The sequence below is a fragment of the Manduca sexta genome, chromosome 5 (genome assembly GCF_014839805.1).
Source record: "Manduca sexta isolate Smith_Timp_Sample1 chromosome 5, JHU_Msex_v1.0, whole genome shotgun sequence".
In the NCBI taxonomy this organism is placed as follows: domain Eukaryota; kingdom Metazoa; phylum Arthropoda; class Insecta; order Lepidoptera; family Sphingidae; genus Manduca; species Manduca sexta.
Genome location: NC_051119.1, coordinates 3,898,038 through 3,918,037, shown reverse-complemented (window position 1 = coordinate 3,918,037; position 20,000 = coordinate 3,898,038). Strand labels below are relative to the sequence as shown.

Sequence of the window (20,000 nt, the reverse complement as noted above, 5' to 3'; positions counted from 1 at the left end):
TGTAAGTGTACAAGGTACAAGTACGACTGCCGCGCTCAGGTCCTGGGTTCAAATCCCGGGTCGGGCCAAAATAATTGTGACTGGATTTTTCCATCTTAAAAATTATTTAGTCGCAGCTCGCAGTCAGGAAGTGGGCGGTGTGATACCCCCGTGCTACGGAAAGCACGTAAAGCTGTTGGTTCTGCGCCTGATCTCTCTCCGGTCATGTCGGATTGCCGTCTCATCGAACTATGAGAGTGATGGAACAGAGAGTGCTTGTGTATTATGCCCACACTTGTGCACTATAATATATCCTGCGTACAAGGCTGATCTCCGTTGAGATTGGCCGCCGTGGTCGAAATTTGGCTAGGAGGGATTTATAACAAAGCTAATCTAACATTACCCCCACCAACCACCTAGACCCCATTGCCTTAAAACCGTATTTTTCTAGCAAGGTTAGTTTCTATGAGAAGACCATTTTATCTCCTAAACTTAAATCAAATAGACAAAACGTAACTATTTGTACTTGACCCTATAAAGTATGTATGACTTTGACCTAGCCAAGATTTCATCCCAACTTCCTTCGAATCACAACACTTACGAAATATCAGATAATAACCGTGTCAAGGTATTTAGGGCGTTACGAAACTTATCTGTTAATTAGATAACGTTGGAATTTTGTTTAGATTAAATTAGATTAGACTGCCTTGGTGGCGTAGTTGTACTGCATGCGCGGTACGGCAGCTCTTTGAGGTCCTGGGTCCGAATCCCGGGTCGGGCAAAGTGATATTTGGGTTTTTCTGCTCAGTATCAGCCCGGAGTTTGTGGCCGATATGGCGATAGGCTCTACCACATCATGGGACGGAACGCTCTAGGCCAAAAGTGGATGCCCTGGTTGCGCCTCTGCATACCCTTTCTGGGATAAATGCGTGATGTGTGTGTGTTTAAATTAGATTAGGTGATAGGTCGTCTAGATAGGTGCCTTGTCAATTTTTTCCGGCAGAAAGTACTATATCAACGTTGATTTGAACTGCAATCTGCACCCTGAGGCTCGCGTCACACTTACGAATTTACAGAGATCGCGAAACGTATATGCTGCCTGCGCGCAGTCTTTGCATCACCGGCGTCATTTTGTATACTTCCATGCAACAACCCTTTACAGTTAAAATTGGTTATCATAAGTGTTTGTCTTTATGTCGTAAGTTTTTATGTATCAGATGTAACAACTCGTAAAATGAACGACTTGAAATTCGAATGTAGGAACAAACCTTGCAAAATAATACATGGTAGTTGCTCTAGTGCTTGCTTCTAGTTGATTCGTCAAAAAGAATTCTCCTAAATTCGTCGCTGTACTTGCTTACGGGTTCGTTTCTTACTTCTTCGAATTGAAAAAGCTATAGCAATGTCTCTTCGTCGGAATCCAATCTGTCACTGACTGTCCAAAATTCTTTAGGGGCCCTTAGCGTGTTCGCAGCGAATTTACTAGTTTAAAAAGTCTCTTATACAAAGGATGTGCAGTCTCATAATGCCCAGTAATTACTGGCTACAATATCCTAATACGTATTTTTAGATATTAGAAATAACTTACGCGATAATGTTTATTATTTATTACGCAATAAATACTCTTAGCAATAAATAATTTCCAACCGATATGTTCATTCTATACCGTAATGTAAAAATAAAGAGAAAATAATATACAAACACACTTACAAATCCTGTGAAATGAATTTGTTTTTATGATAATGTTAAAATCTACGGATGAATGAAACATTTTTTTTTTCATTAGCTTTATACATATAAGCGAGTACATACAGGGGAGTATAATGGATTTCCGAGACGGAGGTTTAGGTTTGAATCCTGAGTCCAAGACCTACAAGGATCACATCAAAATAATTAAATTAAGATATATAAAATAAGTTTACTTTTTTTTTGTATGCAACAGAAAACCTTTTCTGCCTCAGTGGCGTAGTTACTGCATGCGCGGTACGGCAGTGTTCTGAGTTCCTGAGTTCGAATCCCGGGTCGGGCAAAGTGATATTTGGGTTTTCCTGCTCAGTATAACCCCGAGTCTAGAATTTGTGGCCGATATGGCGATAGGCTCATCCCCTATCACATCGGACGGAACACACTTGGCGAAAAGTAGATACCTTGGTTGCGTCTCTGCACACCCTTTCGGAGATAAATGCGTGATGTGTGTGTGTGTGTGTGTGTTTGCGGTTCATAACCCAAGAGAAATATTTTCAAAAACCACAAACATTTTCAATAGTACAAATTATGCAATATTCTTAATCCAACCACTTTAAATTTACTGACGCAAATGTATTTGGGTCACTTTACAGGCCCCTTGAGAATAATAACCATTTAACCAAACCTTGAACTACATTGAAGTCTACAAGAGTTAATTTAAATCTACACTAATAAAGTTTGTCAGTTTGTATGAGAAATCTTTGGGATTAATTAATAGATTTCACTACGAAAACTACTACTTTAATGATTTCTTGTGTTTACGCGAATGTGGTTGTAAAAAAAAATAATTTGTAGATTTTATCGTGCTTTTTATATTATAATTTTCGTGGCTGAATACAGTTCGCCCCGTGACCACGAAGGCTGCAAAGTCTTCGAAATGTCTGGAGAAAATTAAAATATAAAAGCTGCTATAAAATCCGAAAAATAGTTTCATTTTAATGTCCGTCAAATAGTTTTATTTCAAGTTCGAGAGAATGTTTGAAGGAAAATAATTATGTAATGTAAATAAATATACGCACATTGTCCAATTATTTCTACTCTATTCGATGTAATTGGCAGATCTGAACATATATTAAAGAAAAGGATTACAAAAATCTGACCACAAAACGTATTACATAAGAAAATACAAGCATATGAAATTTTTGTTTTTTTTGGAAGTCGGTTAAAGAGGTTGTTTTTATATTATTTTTATTCCTTCAGTTTCTAAAAGGAATACATACGTGAAAAAACCGTTCAATATACAACCCATAAGAGTTGCCACGACCCAAACTTCATAATTTAGGGAACAGTAACAATAACAACTAACTGTTAATGGCAGTGAAGAAACGCTATGAACTATGTCTATAAACCATACATATAGTCACGCCTTTTATCCTTGAAGGAGTAAGCGGAGGCGCAACTGGCGCACCTATTTTCCGCGGTGGGTTGCGTGGTGACCTTTCGCATTACCAGATACAAATTTCATACTCTGGGCTGATACTGAGTAAAATCCAATATCACTGCCCGACTTGGTAATCGAACGCGTTGCGTCGCGTTGAGTACTCAGCACTGCATTCGTCCCGTAATACAACTACGCCATCGAGACAGTCTAAACTATCTTATGCGCTAACTACGCGTCAATAATACACATCACGCATTTATTTTCGAAGGGGTTTGCAGAGGGGTAACCGGAGCACCCACTTTTCGCCAAGTATATTCCGACCCATGACGTCATAGGGGGCGAGCCTATCACCATATCCGGCACAAATTCCTGACTCCGAGCTGATAATGGGCAAAAAACCCAAATATCACTTTTCCCGACCCACGATTCGAACCCAGGACCTCAGAGCGCTGCCGTACCGCGCATGCAGTACAACTACGCCACCGAGGCGGTAAACGAATAACAATAATTCATCTATGAGCATGTCAATTAAAATATATTTTTATTGGTGCATTTTCGCCATGAATCCGACGGTAGCGGTATAGATCAAGAGAGGTTATTGTTGGTACTTTATTTTTTAAGGAAAGGAGTAGAGATGCCATCTGTATTTTTTATCGGGCACAGCAAAGTGACCCGACTGCACCTGATGGTAAGTGGAGTGGGGTCCAATAGAATGTCGACTGACGAGAGATGATTACCCCTCGGCAGTCGACACAATTATGCCGGCCTGTCGGAACTGGATATACACAGCCCTATACGTGACACTTACGTGAGCCACTATGGCGGATTTTGATACTTTGAGTATGGTGGTTGCTATCCGGGCGGATATAAAACATATCCTACCACAAGCAAATTCATCATTACACTCGTCACCCTAAGATATTAAAAGATAAGTCTCATAATGTCCAGTAATTCTTCCAATGTTTGTCAAACCAGAACATATTGTTGGAACAATGCTTGACAGCAGAAATAAGGACTAAGGTCTGGTGTTAAGTCTTCATACAAACCCAACAACCATGGAGAACTACCAAGCAATCCCCTTGTTTATTTTTTTTAACACAGTTAAGTGACGAAGAAATGGAATTAGCTAAGTCAACCAAATTGTTAATTTACTGATAGTAGATCTCACGTATGTGAGATTCTGCCTGTGTAGGTACCACCACAATGTCTAATTCTGCCGCCAAGCAGCAGTATATAGTCACTGTTGTGTTCCAGTTAGAAATCCGTTGTCACTAGTGTTACTACTGGACATAATAAGGCATAACATCTCAAGTCTCAGGATGGCGAGCGCAGTAGAATACCAAACAATACTTTGTAATTCAAGGTGTTGGACGCTGTTTCTGCTGTTTATGGGCGGTCGTATAGCTTAACATCAGACGAAGGGCAAGCTCGCCTCGTCACTCAAAGCATGCTGTTTATAGGCGGTCGTATCGTTCACCGTCAGGCGAATGGCAAGGTACTCGTCACTCAAAGCAATAAAAAAAGCCTTACCATAATAAACTAAAAATATTTCATCTAAGATAATGTTTTCGTTAATCGTAAAATTATTTGTTCATTATCTCACGTGTTGGTTATCTTTGAAACTCTCAAGATTTCCATTTATCAGTCAATAGCTGTGAATTAGTGTGAAGGTTACAAATTATCAGTTAATTATTTGTTGACCTAATATTAGAACTTTTGAAATAGTCAGGTATATATGCTGTTGGGATCATTGGAACACCAACCAGTTCTCTATTGTCTTTCAAGATGTTTTCACTTTTACTGAAAATTAGTTTGTTAGGTTTAGTAGGTGAGTTCATTTTAATTAATTATTTTTAGATTTGGGTATTCTGCTTTTCGTCTACTGACTTGGAGTTTGGTATTGCGAGTATGGTACATCGCTGTGAGGTCCCGGGTTCGAATCCTGACTCGGGCTAATATATTGGGTTTTTCTACTCAGTATCAGCCCATTGTCTGGAAGCCAACCGACGTTTTCCCAACGAAGACTTTGCAGGCTTCATGGTCATAGGGGGACCGAAACGTCGGGAGAAAATTTTAATACAAAAACCGCGAAAATACAAAAAAATAGTTTAATTTCAATTTCTAACATTCGTTTAAATAGAAAAAATCATTATACTTTTATGGTATTCATAGTAACTCGTATGTTTTCTCAATATCATTTTCACTAATTTGAATAATCTGTGAGATCAATGTTGGTGACAGTTATAACTATTTATATCCCTCTAAGTAGTAGAGGAGACCCGTGCCCAGCAGTGGGACAGTATATAATACAGGGCTGATGATGATGATATTTATTCTCAGTAAAACATGCATATGAGACTGTCCATTGATTCCATTAAAAACCCAAATAAGACGAGTTAAACAAACGTAGCGTGGCACGCCCTCTGATCAGATGGCGGGACGACTTACACAAGAGAGTCGGCAGCGACTGAATGCATAAAGCAGCAGACTGGACTGTGTGGCATACTTTGAGAGGACTATGTCCAGCAGTGGACTGCAACGGGCTGATGATGAAGCCGAGTAAACATTACGGAAGTTATTTTTTTTAACTTGACTACGTTTGTTAGCCTGGCAGGGCCGGCTTATACAAACACGGACTTTGGGCTTGCTTTAGGCACTCGAAACCCGAAACCCTTGAAAAATTGTGATCATGCTGAGGGCGACCCACTGACGGGTCACGAACTTCGGTTCAGAACGGTCATTGGGAGAGGATGAGATCAGAGATTATGGGTTCGCGTGTACGTAAAGCGACAATCTAATATGGTAGTTATAACTTATTTAAATTTTCAGTATGCTCGCCAACCTTAAATCCCAAAGAGGATGTTAGGATTGTTGGAGGTGAAGATATCGACATCAGAGAAGCCCCTTACCAAGTCTCGGTGATGTACAGAGGCTATCATACCTGCGGCGGTGCTGTGGTCGACAATGACGTCATCATCACAGCTGCTCATTGCATTATCGGGTAATCACTTTTACTTTAGCCGGTCATTCGCTTGGAGCGCGTGCTTGACTGTTGTACCAAGATAAGGCACTTTCTATGAAGAGGTTTACTGAACTTGATTGTATTTTAAATTTGGAACAATATGCGGTGTTAAGACAGGCGCAGTAAAGTTTGGAATTGGTTCATTCACATCCTTCAAATATGAGATGAGAAGAGATGATCTTCAGAATTATCGGACTTAATATATATTTACTGCGTATGATTTTTTTATACATGCATAGCAAATTGACCATACTGTACCTGCTGGAAAGTAGCGTGAAGTCCCATTGGGTCTTGACTAATGAAAAGTGTATTTCTCGCTAATCGACACAATTATGCCGGCTTGTTTGAAATGATGTAATAGTTCTATTGACTCCGGCTTTTCATTATTGTTTACGAACTTTTGTACGATAGTCAATCTTCAATAAAGTACGAAGTATCCGGTATCCTCATCAGCAATATTTATAAATATAATATCAATAATGGACTTTTGCTTAGATTTTTTTAATCTTCCTATTATACAGATCAAACCCAAAAGACTACACAATTCGTGTCGGCTCATCATTCAACAAGAAAGGCGGTGTTCTTCGCAAAGTTGGTGACCTGACGCAGCACCCTGAGTTCAGCTTCTCGAACATGGATAATGATGTCGCTATCCTTTGGCTGACAGAACCTTTGGTCTTCAATGATGCGATCATGCCAATACAGATGGCTAATGCAGGAGACGAAATCCCTGATGGAGAAGATACTGTTGTTACTGGTTGGGGAAATTTGAGGGTACGTATGAAGGAAAAAATTGTTTTGAATGTAACCATCCTTTATAGAAATCGATTAAAAGCAGAACTGAATGTAAATAAAAACGGGTTAATTGGCAAAAAATAAGGATTAAAAATATTAGTAAAAATATTGATGCAATCTATCTAAATATATAAGGAATTCTAAATAACAGTGAACCCGTACATAAATAAACCTGTAGTCACATAACTATTTGGAATATATTATGTCATTGAAATAGAACCAGTCTTGGGCAAAATAAATGAAAAATATAACATATATAATAGTAAAATGTAAGTTAGATGTTGTAACGTGGACTTTTCGGGTGACCTACACCTTTGTCCGCCCCGTGACCATTACGGTAGCAAACTCTTGAAACGTCGGGAGATAATTATACTATAAAAACCGCGATAACACCTAAAAACAAGTTTCATTAAATCACCTATTATATAAAAATGAATGGCTGAATGCCTTGCTAAGCGCACATCTCGAAAGCAGCTGAACGGATTTGGCTTATTCTTTTTTTTTAATATTCCTTGAAGTACGAGGATTGTACGGACGGATCTACGGAGAGAGAAAAATTTAAAAAATTGCCCGTAAAAGTCTAAAAACAACACTTTTCTATATTCCCATACAAAACATTCGTAATAATACCTAAAAGTCAATTTCAACTTTAATACAATACCGTAAAATTTAATTGTTAGTGGAGGGGTTCCGGGAAGGCAAAACAATTGAGTGACGTTAGTATCGTATAAATATTAATGTCAATATGTCGACTGTTAGGTGGTACGATGTTCGCTGGGTAAGCTTAACTTTATAATATGTCTTTTATGTTTCAAGCAACTATTTCAAAAACTTTGCTAAATCTGTTGTATTTACAGGAGGGAGGCGGCATCCCATCAGTATTGCAAAGAGTAGTGGTCCCGAAAGTCAATGAGGCTGTGTGTGATGACGCTTACCAACCCTTGTACACAATCACTCCTAGAATGATGTGCGCAGGTTCACCTAAAGGTGGGAAGGACGCTTGCCAGGTAAGCCAGAAATTTACTAAGATTTGGCCGCTTTTTGTACCTTTTTTATTACTTTGAATGAGGAGAGTTTACCGTTTGCGTTATGGTAAGCGATACGAACACCCATAAACAGTGGAAACACCATCCAACGCCATGAATCAGAAAGTATCTTTTGGTATTCCACTGCGCTCGCCATCCTGAGACATGAGATGTTTCTTACCATGTTCAGTAGTTACACTGGCTACAATACCTTTTCTACAACTAGATGACGAACAACACTTATCAGAAGAAAAGATTCTCCATAAACAGTAGCAATTTTGCTTATAACTTTGAACTGCAATCGCACGGTACCGCATTATAATTCTCATTGAAATATTAGGTGATTTTTTTTTTCGAAAATATGATTCCATCTATCAAAATATATAATACCAAGTGGGACTTATGCAACGAATTCTCAATTGTATTTTAATGTAATGATTAAGCAAATTATGATCACGTTATATAAATAAAAAAATGTGATATATTACTTAGATAGCTAGCGGCTCTGTTTTAGATAAAGACCTTTGATGAAAGAAAAGTAGTCTATACGCTTAACAAGATGAAGCTCTAATTTTCTGAATTTTGTCCAAATTCGTCGAGCTATTATTGCGTTCACTTTTAACAAACAACTTCACGATTTTTCGCATTACATATTGAGGGTGGAAGGAAGTGAATCCCATTGGATGCATCCTCGTACACAAGATGTACCACCATTCATAGTAACCTACGCAAATGCGTCGCATTCCCAGATCAGCCGGTGTATATTCAGTTTCAAACAAACCAATATAGTTGTATCAACTTGCGATGGGTAATCATGACTCTTCAACACGACACGACAACTTGACATTCTACCTGGATCTACTTACCTTCACCGTTGGGGTCACTTTCCTCTGCCCTTATATATAAAGATTATAACATTTTGATCCTAATTAACAGGGTGACAGCGGTGGTCCGCTGGTCTATAAGAACAGGCTTGCCGGCATCGTCTCCTGGGGCCTCGGGTGCGCCAGACCTGACTACCCTGGAGTATACTCCAAGGTCTCGGTCCTCAGGAACTGGATCGAAGAGAACATTACCATATTAAGATTGAAACATATTCTGCGAACCGCTTAAACGACTCCGGCGACAATAAATTGATGATGAGATATGTTCTTTTATTTCTGACGCCTATATAGAGGTTCATTTTGACATCGCGTTACTAAATGAAACCACATACTTATCTACTTGGAAATACACTTTGCAATAAGTTACTTGAGCCGTAGATGGATAGTAAAAAAAAGTGAAAGTTTCGAACAAAATAAATATTAATACAAAGTCATTTTGATTTTGCGCGACCTAAAGCTAATACTACTACGCTAAGGGAATTCTTTGCAATAGCAACATCATACTTTCAGTCATAAATACACTTACGCACACGTCATATTCGTATTAAACTAAAAAATTATCAAAAAATCAGAAAAGTAAAACCAGGTTTTTTGGCGAAATTATTAGTTACCTTCTAATGAATGATTTTTGCCACAATGTCTGCAAAGGTGAAGACGAGTATGTGGTTTCATTTAGTAACGCAATGTCAAAATGACCCTGTATAATATCAGCCCTGTATTATATACTGTCCCACTATTGGGCATGGGCCTTCTCTACTACTGAGAGGGATGAGGCCTTAGTCCACCACGCTGGCCTAGCGCGGATTGGTAGACTTCACACACCTTCGAAATTCTATAGAAAACTTCTGAAATGTACAGGTTTCCTCACGATGTTTTCCTTCCCCGTTAAAGCAAGCAATAATTTACAGAGAATACACATATAATTTTTAAAAAAAGTTAGAGGTGCGGACATTCGTCTCGGCAGTCCGTTCCACAACCAACTAGGCTATCGCCGCTTCTGGCGCCTGATTACTTTTTATTTATTTTGGTACACCAACAGCATAACATATTATCATATAGGTTATATTGTGAAACGATACAATTTCAAATATGTATGCCTATTAGAGGCGTACACAGCTTTGACCATAGTGTTAACAAGAAACTAAAACTATGAATTTAAATATAAAAAAATAATGACAGACAACATTACATGAACTAGGTGGCTTTAATACTTATAATAAAAATAAATCTAAATTAACCACTAATACCATAAAATCTCTAACTCTTACGAAATAAGGTGTCGTTTTGTTTTAGTGTACCATAGGATGCGCTCGCGATTTATGTATGTATGTTGGAGATTTTTTAAAATAAAGCCAAGTTTACTTTAACTTTCACTTTCAAAAGTTAAATAAGATGTATTTATTGTTAAAGCGTATCCGCTTGATTAAATTCGAGTTACTCTTACAGTTGTCACAATTATGCCGGCCTGTTAAAACCAGATATACACAAGCAGATCTCGGAACGCGACTTACGTGGGCTACTATGGTGGGTTTTAACACCTTGTTGTACGGTGATCGCTATCCGGGCGGATATAAAATATATTCTACCACCAGCGAAATTAATAACATGTATTTTACTGGTGGTATGTCTCTCATATGTGAGGGCCCGCCTGGGTAGGTTCCACCGCAATGTCTATTTCTACCGCCAAGCAGCAGTGTGTAGTCACTGTTGTGTTCTGGTTTGAATGACATTGTAGCCAGTGTAACTACTGGACATAATAAGACTTAAAAACTCATGTCTCAGGATGGCGAGTGCAGTGGAATAACAAACAATATTTTGTAATTCAAGGTGTTGGATGGTGGTTCTACTGTTTATGGGCGCTCGTATCGCTTACCATCAGGCGAACGGCAAGCTCATCTCGTCATTCAAGGTAATAAAAAAAAGAGTAGCCGGTAAAAATCGGGTTCGGTAGCCTGACAGCATCTGCTCAAAGCCTTATACATACTTGTAATATGTGTTCAGTAGTATTTAGTGGACTGTTCGTATGTCATAACAGTCCGCACTCAAGATGTTCTCTCTCGTGCAACTTGGTTTGTTATCGCTAGTTGGTGAGTGCAATATTGATTGCATTTAGTTTAATATTAGCTGTTGCCCGTGATTTTGTTATCTTGAACCTCGTACTAATGTTTAGGTAGATTAAGAAGCCTCGTTTGGGTAGGTTTTTAGGGTTCCGTATTATCAAAAGTAAACCTTATAGGTTTTTGATCGATTGACAGTCAAGGCCATGTTTCTCAGGAACGCGTTAAGGTATAAAGTTGAAATTTATTTGAAATACCCGGGTTCATAGTATCTTCTAGCTGTGAAAAAAAATAAACTTGTAAGTTAACTCAGTCAAAAGATATGACCCTTTGTCGCAAATTTACGAGGGAATCAAAACCTATAGTGTACTTTCCTACGTACTAGAATCATAAATTGTGGCATGAAGCAATTTCTTACACAACGTGTAAACAAAAAAATGTGAAAACCATTAATATGTGCTTTAATAACAAAAAGCTAGTTTGCACGGAAACCTCGGTACGCGAGTCCATCTTGCACTTGTCCGGTTTGTAAGTGCACGACAGAGTAAACTTAAGAACCTCTACTTAATAGTATGTATCGTTATGAGAGATGCTTATAGCCAGGCGATATATTCTTTATTATCCTTTCTTTCATACGGTCAATGCCAAAGTAAACCCATTGCAATGATGCAAATGATGATAAATGGAGTGAATAAAAAAGAATGTTGACTGAGGGTAGATGATTACCGTCGACACAATTATGCCGGCCAGGTTGAACCGAGTATATTGTTTGAAGCCGGGTATACACTTCCATGGCCATTAGGGCTGGTTTTACACCTAATGTACGATGATCGCTATCTGAGCTGATAGAAATACCTACTAGAAATTATGTATACCAGTTTGTTCCTAGGAGAAAGATTTCTTACAAGATATCTTAATAATTACTACATTTTTACGTTATTTTTATCAGTACAATACACTAAGTTAGGGTGATAGAAGATAGCCCTCCTAACAAGGTCCACCATTCATGTATTTAGTATATGTACAAAACATACAACAATTTTTTGTTAGTTATTATTACACTGTATATTTTGTAATGGTATGTTGCAATCGATTTTTTTCATGAAAAGATTTTAAAATTAAATGGCCCTACAAAGCTCCGTTGCTTTGTTATAGAAATGGAAGTTAGTCAGTCAATCAATTCCTTCCACATTAACTGTCAGTTGTTTAGTAATGTAGTGTTTGGAAACAATCAGCGTCTGCGCAATACTTTAATAATACAATTTTTCCAGCGTGTTCATCGGCTAAGAACATTGGCATCGTTGGCGGTGACGAAATAGATATAAAAGAAGCCCCGAAATAGTTATAAAAGTATCAAATATCTATGATCTATACGGGTTCGCACATATGTGGAGGCACTATAGTTGACAATGATCTTATAATCACGGCAGCTCATTGTTTTGCGTTTTCGTAAGTATTTTAGGACGCACAAGTTGTTTACTATCCCGCAGCGTACTGTAGCATGTTCTAGATCACCGATTCCGCAAACACTCAATAATCTACTTCTTGTAGCGTACATTTTGACTTTTTTTCGGCTCAATTGAACATGCTTCAGTATAAATGTTTGCACTATTGCAAACTGCAACTGCAAACTCTCATATGAAAGTCCGTCTGGGTAGACACCACCGTAATTTCTACTTCTGCCGCTAAGCAGCAGTGTGTAGTCTCTGTGGTGTTGGTTTGAAGAACATTGTGACTACTGGACATAATAAGACTTATGACATGTCTCAGTATGGCATGCAATAGAATACCTAACTAGCTAGGTTTTGCTGGTAGTCTGAAAGAAGTTTTTCGGAATTAATGTCCCTACAGTAGGTTGATTCCCTATGCTACTCGCGATAACACACCGTAAACGCGTGTTGTCAAAACAAGCTCTAAACACAAACGCGTTTCATACACGCGCCACGATGTGTAATTGAAAAATAGGTATTATGTATGCCGTACGATAGGTTGTCTATGCTTAATATTTTTTATATTACGATGTGTTAATGCGTTCAGAAATCTTTCATCCCCTCGAATCGGCAAGTATCGGTTTTTTTGAAAAGGTTTTTTTTTGTTTGTATTCGTGATATTAAATGATGTAACTCGAATAAATCACTGCCAAACTTTATTTAATCCCATTTTTGTATATACTTAAATGTAAGAAACATGAAAGCAATATAAAAATAATTTAAAGAAATTTCTGTAGACTGTGATTGTTTTCAAACGAAAAAATATTACTTCAAAATGATTGTCAAATGTCAATGTCATAGACTTATTTACTTGATTTGTTTACTAAAGCCACATTTTAAAAATTGAATTGAATTGATATATTTAATGCTACTGAAGATTTTACACGAATGCTGTTATATGAATAAGAGTAAATGCTGTTGTGCTTATGTAGTTTGTGCTAAATTGGCGCTAACAATGTATATTAAGAGGAATTCTACGGACCTTCCATCATAAAATTTGTTGCAAAATCGTTAAGGCATTAACTCAATTTTTTTTATTTAGTTAAATAATGTGACGAGGATGCCGTTTATCTGATGATAAGCGATACGACCGCCCATAAACAGTTACAATGCCATCCGGAACTTTGAATTGCAAAGCACTATGTGACGTTCCACAGTAGGTTTTCAGAATGAGATAAAGATTTTAGGTCTTATAAAGTAATTACGCTAGTTACAATTTCCTCTAAACTGGTACACATCAGTGCATGGACACAGTTTAACTTGGCTATAGAAATAGACATTGCCGTAGACACCTTATAACTATCAAGACAGACATTCACATATAACAGACTTACCACCAATAATTAAAATAAGTGTATATTGCCTATTAAACGTTATTTTTAAAAATTTATAGCTCTATTACCTAGTAACTTCTATTAGCCGCTCAACCGGCATTAATCTTTTTGGAATAAAAAGTACTCTATTCAATCCACAGCTCACTGTCTGAGTACCATATTTCATACACATTCATTTAGTTATTAAGGTGAAACTGATTAATTAACAAACATTCACTCATGTATAGAAATTTTACTTATATTATGTTATCTAAGACTGAACAATAAATAAAAAATAAAACAAAGATAATGTGTTGTTAAAACTGAGTATATTTTACTATTATTTATTTGGAATATCTTGCATTACATTCACTATCCTGTAAAAGTAAATAATTTTATTATTACATTTGATATTATCAGTTTTGTTAACATTAGTATTCAATGTAAGATGCCTTTGGTCTCCTAAAATAAAAAAGGAAGTGTTTGTACAAACAATTTTAGATTCAACATGATTACATACTTTTGTATGTAATTGTTTAAAATGATTGGGATTACCTACATGAAATTTTTGCTTTGTTTCCCTGGATCGATATTCACACTGAAGATTTTGATATTTAATTTAAAGCTGGCTAAGCTCTTGATTAAGACGTCTACCAATTACTTATAACAACAATAATGTATAACTAGTAAAAAATTCTTCAATAATCTTTATTGTTATCAAACTTTATAGGTACAAAACTTTCACCACAAAGAAACTACATAGTATTAATTGTAATGTACATAATTAAGAAAACATTGTTTAAAAAGATACCTTCATTAGTGTTTTATATTTGTTTGGCCTATCTATTTACTAATAGAAATATTACATCGAAGTAATAAAAATAAACTTGATTGACCTCAATTGTTGTCAAAAGTCGGGTTGCCAGTAGTAAAGTAGCTTATTTTTCACCGCTGAGCCCATAACACAAATTTGACTATCAAGATACAAAAACATAGGTTTGAATATTAATTCGATCATTTAGGATTTATGTTTGTTTTTGTTTCTGATAAGGTAGAATATTATATTTGAGTTTTCACGATGTAAAGAGGATACTATCGTCAATAGAAATTATACAGTCGTTGTATCTAAATAATTAATTTGTCTAAACGCGCATAGACGCGCTGGATTGCCGCACGTTATTTTGACAATTCGTAACATGCCCGTAAGGCGGATGTGTCACACCTCATCGTGTTCATGAAATGTCAAATTAGCATCCAGAATACTCTTACACAGTCATAACACGAAGGTAACGAAACACGCCGTGTTACAAGTTCGACATTGTCGTAGAGAATCATGCCCCTGTATTTCTCCGATATAAAAAGTACTTAGTATATTCAAGATATGGTCCAACTAACAAGTTTTTGCATTTACTTTAACCCTCCATTCATAAACTTTTAGTAACATTATTATTTTTACAGTAAAAATCCGGAAGACTATAACATTCGAGCTGGCTCAAAATACTGCAAAGAAGGCGGGGTAATTCACCAAGTCATGGACCTTGTTCTTCACAAGGATTACGAAGGTGGTAAATGGGACAATGATGTAGCTATAATGCGGCTAGCAGAGCCTCTGACCTTCAGTTATGTCATCAGTGCAATAGGAATGGCGGAGGTGGATGAAGAGATTCCAAATGGGGGGGAATGCATTGTCACAGGTTGGGGCAAGATGTCGGTACGTAAGAAGAATACCAAGTAATACAAATTGACTGCCTCGGTGGCGTAGTTGTAATGGTACACGGTAGAAGAGCGACTACCGCGCTGAGGTCCTGGGTCGGGCCAAAATAATTGCGACTGAGTTTTTCCATCATAAAAATATAACTCAGTTGCAGCTCGGAGTCGCGAAGTTGGCGTTGATACCCCCGTGCCTTGGAAAGCACGTAAAGTCGTTGGTCCTGCGCCTGATCTCTCTCCGGTAATGTTGGATTGCCGGACTATGAGAGTGAAGGAACAGGGAGTGCACCTGTGTATTGCGCACATACTTGTGCGCTTTAATATCTCCTGCGTACTTGGCCGACCTGCGTTTAAATTGGCCGTCGTAGACGAAATTCGGTTTAGGGAATCAATACAAATGTACACACTCACGTATTTTATTCCCAGAAGGGTAGGCAGAGGCGAAACTGGTGCTCCCACTTTCCACCGTGTGTAATATTAGAGACTTTCCCGCCATCACATCCACTACTAGAACTCATGTAAGCGAGGATCAGTAGCACGCTTTTTATGACACCCAGCGAACGGAACTCCTTTTTGTCTGTATCACGAAACGAAATTAATCAAATAGAAAGAGAGGAAGGAGTTGGAAATATTAATTGCCCACTTCCTTTCATAGCAAAACATAGGACGAGCCTGTTGCCACATCGGGCACAAAGACTACTAGACTCTGAGCTGAAACTGAGCAGAAAATTCCAAATATGACTTTGCCCGACTCGAGATATAAAACCCAGGACCTCAGGGCGTTGTCGTACCGTGCAAGCAGTACAACTATACCACCGAGGTTTTATATATTATGTGTAAATAGTAAATAAATTTTACAAAAATGATTATTAACTTACGGCTCCTAAATTTTCTAACAACATTCTTCTTTAACAGGAGAATGCAACTGAATCATCTCCAACATTAAGAAGAGTGTTAGTCCCCAAAATATCCCAAGAAGATTGCGCAGAAGTGTACAATAGCCATGGTTACCCCATAACTCGGACTATGGTATGTGCAGGATATTTAGAAGGAGGGAAAGATGCTTGCCAGGTACTTTCTTGTTTATACAAATAATTGATGAAACTAATGGAACACGCGTAGTGATTTTTCACAGGCTGAAGTTTTTATTTAAAAAAATGTAATTGGGTATATACATTCATATTCAATTACTTAGTTTCACATGACTTATAACATATGGGGCTTCATACAATTATTTTGATACTCATTCTAGCAGAAACCGCTCGCCTTATAGTAAACAAGATGAATTCCCATTAACTGCTGTTAATACCACATGAACTTTGAATCGCAACACATTGGGTAGTAGAAAGCTTTAACCAGCACTTATATTTGCGCGTGAGTGGAAAAGTAATGTTAATTTCACAGGTCTTACGGCCCAATGTCGATGATAGGGTGTAGCATCATCGAGCAAGCGCTTGTCATCCTAAGGCATTAGATGTTAACTTTCAAAATACCCAATAAATACACTGGGTACCTTCAATTTTATTTGGTGGTAGAAATAGACGCTGCGGTAGTACCCATGTTGCATGTGAGAGATCTCATATGCGACGGAAGTACTACCTCTTGTTGATGGTAGGATATATCCGCCTGGATAATGACCGCTGTACACAAGGTGTTAAAACCTGCTATAGTAGCCCACGTAAGTGTGTCGCGTTCAGGGATCTGCCTGTGTATATTCGATTCCATCAGGCCGGCATAATTGTGTCGACTGCCGACGTAATCATCTCTGGTTAGTCGACATTCTTTTAGACCTCACTCCATTTACCATCAGGTGCAGTGGGTTCAGTTTACTATTATTTTGTATTAATTTTAAAGTTGAAGATTCTTGTTAGAAATTAACGCAGAAGTCGCAGAAAAGATTCGCATGCTTTTTAGCACACACATATCCATGGAACATTTTAGTATTAAAACAATTAAATAGCTCCAACAATATGATTTTTTGATACAACATAAAACGTAAATTGTATGTCCTCTGGATTCATAACTATCATCATCATCATCAGCCGCAGGATGTCCACTGCTAAACATGAGCCTCCACCAAAGATGTCCAGATCGACCTATTGTAAGCGGCCCGCATCCAGCGATCTCCTGCGACTTTTATGAGGTCATCTGTCCACCTCGTGGGACGTCCGACGCTACGCTTGCCAGTTCGCGGCCTACTTTCCAGAACCTTCTTGTCCCTTCGGCAATCAGTTCTGCGAGCCATGTGCCCCACCCACTGCCACTTCAGCTTGCTAACACGATAGGCTATTTCAGTGACTGTCGTTCTTCTACGGATTCTTCTAGATTAATCTACATATATAAAAATGAATCCCTATTTCCCTTGGTCACGCCGTCACGCGTGAACGGCTGGACCGATTTCACTATTGTTTCTTAGTCTGTTTGTTATTGTCAGAAGAAGGTTCTTATGAATGAAAAAATTCAAAAAATTGCGCGGAAAATTAGAAAATTTAAGAAAACTTAACGAAAATATTTATTTTATATAACTGTCAATTGTTTGAAATAACTGTCAGCGATTGACGGAATGTGCGCTGCAAATTCATAGTTAAGACGACACGTCTGTCAGGTCAACTAGTTAATAATAATAATTTTCCAACAGGGTGATAGTGGCGGTCCTCTGGTCTACAATAACAAGTTGTCGGGCATCGTATCCTGGGGCATAGGTTGTGCTGAACCTGGCTTTCCTGGAGTATATTCTAATGTAGCAACCTTGAGGGAATGGATTGATACAAATATTAACAACTTGAAGACGAAGCATGAGAAAATTACTGTTTAAATGCATCAATATTATATAGCTTTGTGTTGATGATTGTTACGAGTTTCCTGTATTTTATGATAATTTTATACACAGATGAATTGACACAATAATGTAATTTTGAGAATTTTGATGGTATTTATACCTACTATTTAATACATTTATGAATTTTATTTGTGTTTTAAATAATTTTACTTTTATTTTAAAGTTCGACGATATATTTTTATCTTAATCTAGCCAAAAATTAGGTACAAATGATTTGATAAATTTAAATATTAATATAGCAGGGCTATTTTAAGAACTAGAATATGTTTTTCTTTGATATTTTGTACATGGATAGTATAATCTGAAAATATGTAATGGTGATAATAGTTCATATTAATAATGAACAATGACAAAACATAAGTTTAAGCAGAGGTCTAGGTAGAGGCAATAATTTTACACCCAGGTTCCAACAATGTAAATAAGTACTAATAATTTGAATATATTATCAAAGGATTTTTAAATGTCATAATTTGACAACTACCTAAATGAATATTTAGGTACTTGTCACACCGACTACGACGAAGCGATGAACTATTGAATTTTTTATCGCTCAAGAAATACAAAATACATGTAGAACACGTGTAAATCGTACACTCACTAGCCGATTGATTCCGAAAGTGGTCCAAGGGCCAAAAAATGGGGGCCTATAATTCGTAAGCGGGATCCACGAAAATTTATATTATGTCTTGATAGTAAATTACTAAAATGTTGGCTTAACTTTTCCTATCACTGTAGGTAGATAATATTGATAGAGTTCGTAGGAGGCTCGGTGACCCCAACATAACTAGACAGTCGCCCTCCGCGATGACTGGGCGGTAGTTATAATGCACTTTCCCTGCGAAACAAAAAAAAGGTCCACCAGAAACAGCAAAATTTTGAAAGGGGTCTATAAGAAAAAAAGTTTAGAAACCTTTGCACTAGCCCAACGCCAAAACTATCGGAACTCTATGCTCGCTAACTTCTTGATAGTTCTTGCTCTATTCGCTGTTCGATCATCGCTTGCGGAAAGACAAGTGCCTTATAGACATCCTTAGCATTTTATCACATGACAGCAACAAATTGTAAAAAATGCTGCAAAATATATTAGAGAATATTATATTACTGCTCTGTGACAGCACCTTTAAATCAAAACCCGAAAGGATTACTTGCATTTAATCTTGAAACTTCAAATCTGTCAAATTCTCCATGTCACGTGATTTATGCAGAGCGGTCTCGAACCGCGCTCTGAGATATCTTTAATTGGTTTTCTTTGGATTATCTGCAAAACTATTGTACTTACGGTCACAATATTTCACCGACGCAGACATTTTTATGTGGCTTCTAAAATCTTTGGTAAATTTCTTTTTTTACTGAGGTACTTTAAAAATATTTTTACAGTATTTGTGGTTCAAGCTTGCATATAACTAATAAAATATAACCAAAATTATAATAGACAAAGTATAAACCTCAAAAAAATCATAGAGACTACCACTATGTGGGTACTCTGGTGTTAATTACTTGTTTGATCTATCTTATCAGTCATTATATATGAATTTGATCTTAAGTATGTCGATACAGGGTCATTTTGATACTTCGTTACTAAATAAAACGACATACTTATCTGTTTGGAAATAACACTTTACAATAAGCTACTTGAGCCGTGGATGTAAAATAAAAAGTGTAAGTTTCGAACACAATAAATATTAATAAAAAGTAATTTAAATTTTACGCGCCCTGAAGCCACTACTACTCTAAGAGAATACGTCGCCACAGCAACATT

At 37.3% G+C, this 20,000-nt stretch overlaps 2 protein-coding genes across 2 annotated transcripts; both read left to right on the top strand.

The window, feature by feature from the left end:
• The first annotated feature begins 4,826 nt into the window (after positions 1–4,826).
• Positions 4,827–9,093, top strand: LOC115454945 (vitellin-degrading protease). Its single transcript, XM_037445418.1, has 5 exons — positions 4,827–4,934; positions 5,936–6,107; positions 6,650–6,902; positions 7,781–7,930; positions 8,885–9,093. The coding sequence occupies exons 1-5, from the start codon at positions 4,892–4,894 to the stop codon at positions 9,059–9,061; spliced, it is 795 nt and encodes a 264-aa protein (XP_037301315.1). The 5' UTR covers positions 4,827–4,891; the 3' UTR covers positions 9,062–9,093.
• Positions 9,094–15,010: 5,917 nt separating this feature from the next.
• LOC115454284 (vitellin-degrading protease) lies at positions 15,011–19,075 on the top strand. Its single transcript, XM_030183032.2, has 3 exons — positions 15,011–15,403; positions 16,318–16,473; positions 18,041–19,075. Exons 1-3 carry the CDS (start codon positions 15,224–15,226, stop codon positions 18,215–18,217), a joined length of 513 nt encoding a protein of 170 aa, XP_030038892.2. The 5' UTR covers positions 15,011–15,223; the 3' UTR covers positions 18,218–19,075.
• The last annotated feature ends 925 nt before the right edge of the window (positions 19,076–20,000 follow it).

Excerpts from the sequence above, each read along its gene's own strand:
- LOC115454945 (XM_037445418.1), top strand. The coding sequence starts at position 4,892 with ATGTTTTCACTTTTACTGAAAATTAGTTTGTTAGGTTTAGTAG. Across the intron at positions 4,935-5,935 it reads TAGTTTGTTAGGTTTAGTAG|TATGCTCGCCAACCTTAAAT; the intron begins GTGAGTTCATTT and ends TTAAATTTTCAG. Across the intron at positions 6,903-7,780 it reads CTGGTTGGGGAAATTTGAGG|GAGGGAGGCGGCATCCCATC; the intron begins GTACGTATGAAG and ends TTGTATTTACAG.
- LOC115454284 (XM_030183032.2), top strand. The coding sequence starts at position 15,224 with ATGGACCTTGTTCTTCACAAGGATTACGAAGGTGGTAAATGGGACAAT. Across the intron at positions 15,404-16,317 it reads CAGGTTGGGGCAAGATGTCG|GAGAATGCAACTGAATCATC; the intron begins GTACGTAAGAAG and ends CTTCTTTAACAG. Across the intron at positions 16,474-18,040 it reads GAGGGAAAGATGCTTGCCAG|GGTGATAGTGGCGGTCCTCT; the intron begins GTACTTTCTTGT and ends ATTTTCCAACAG.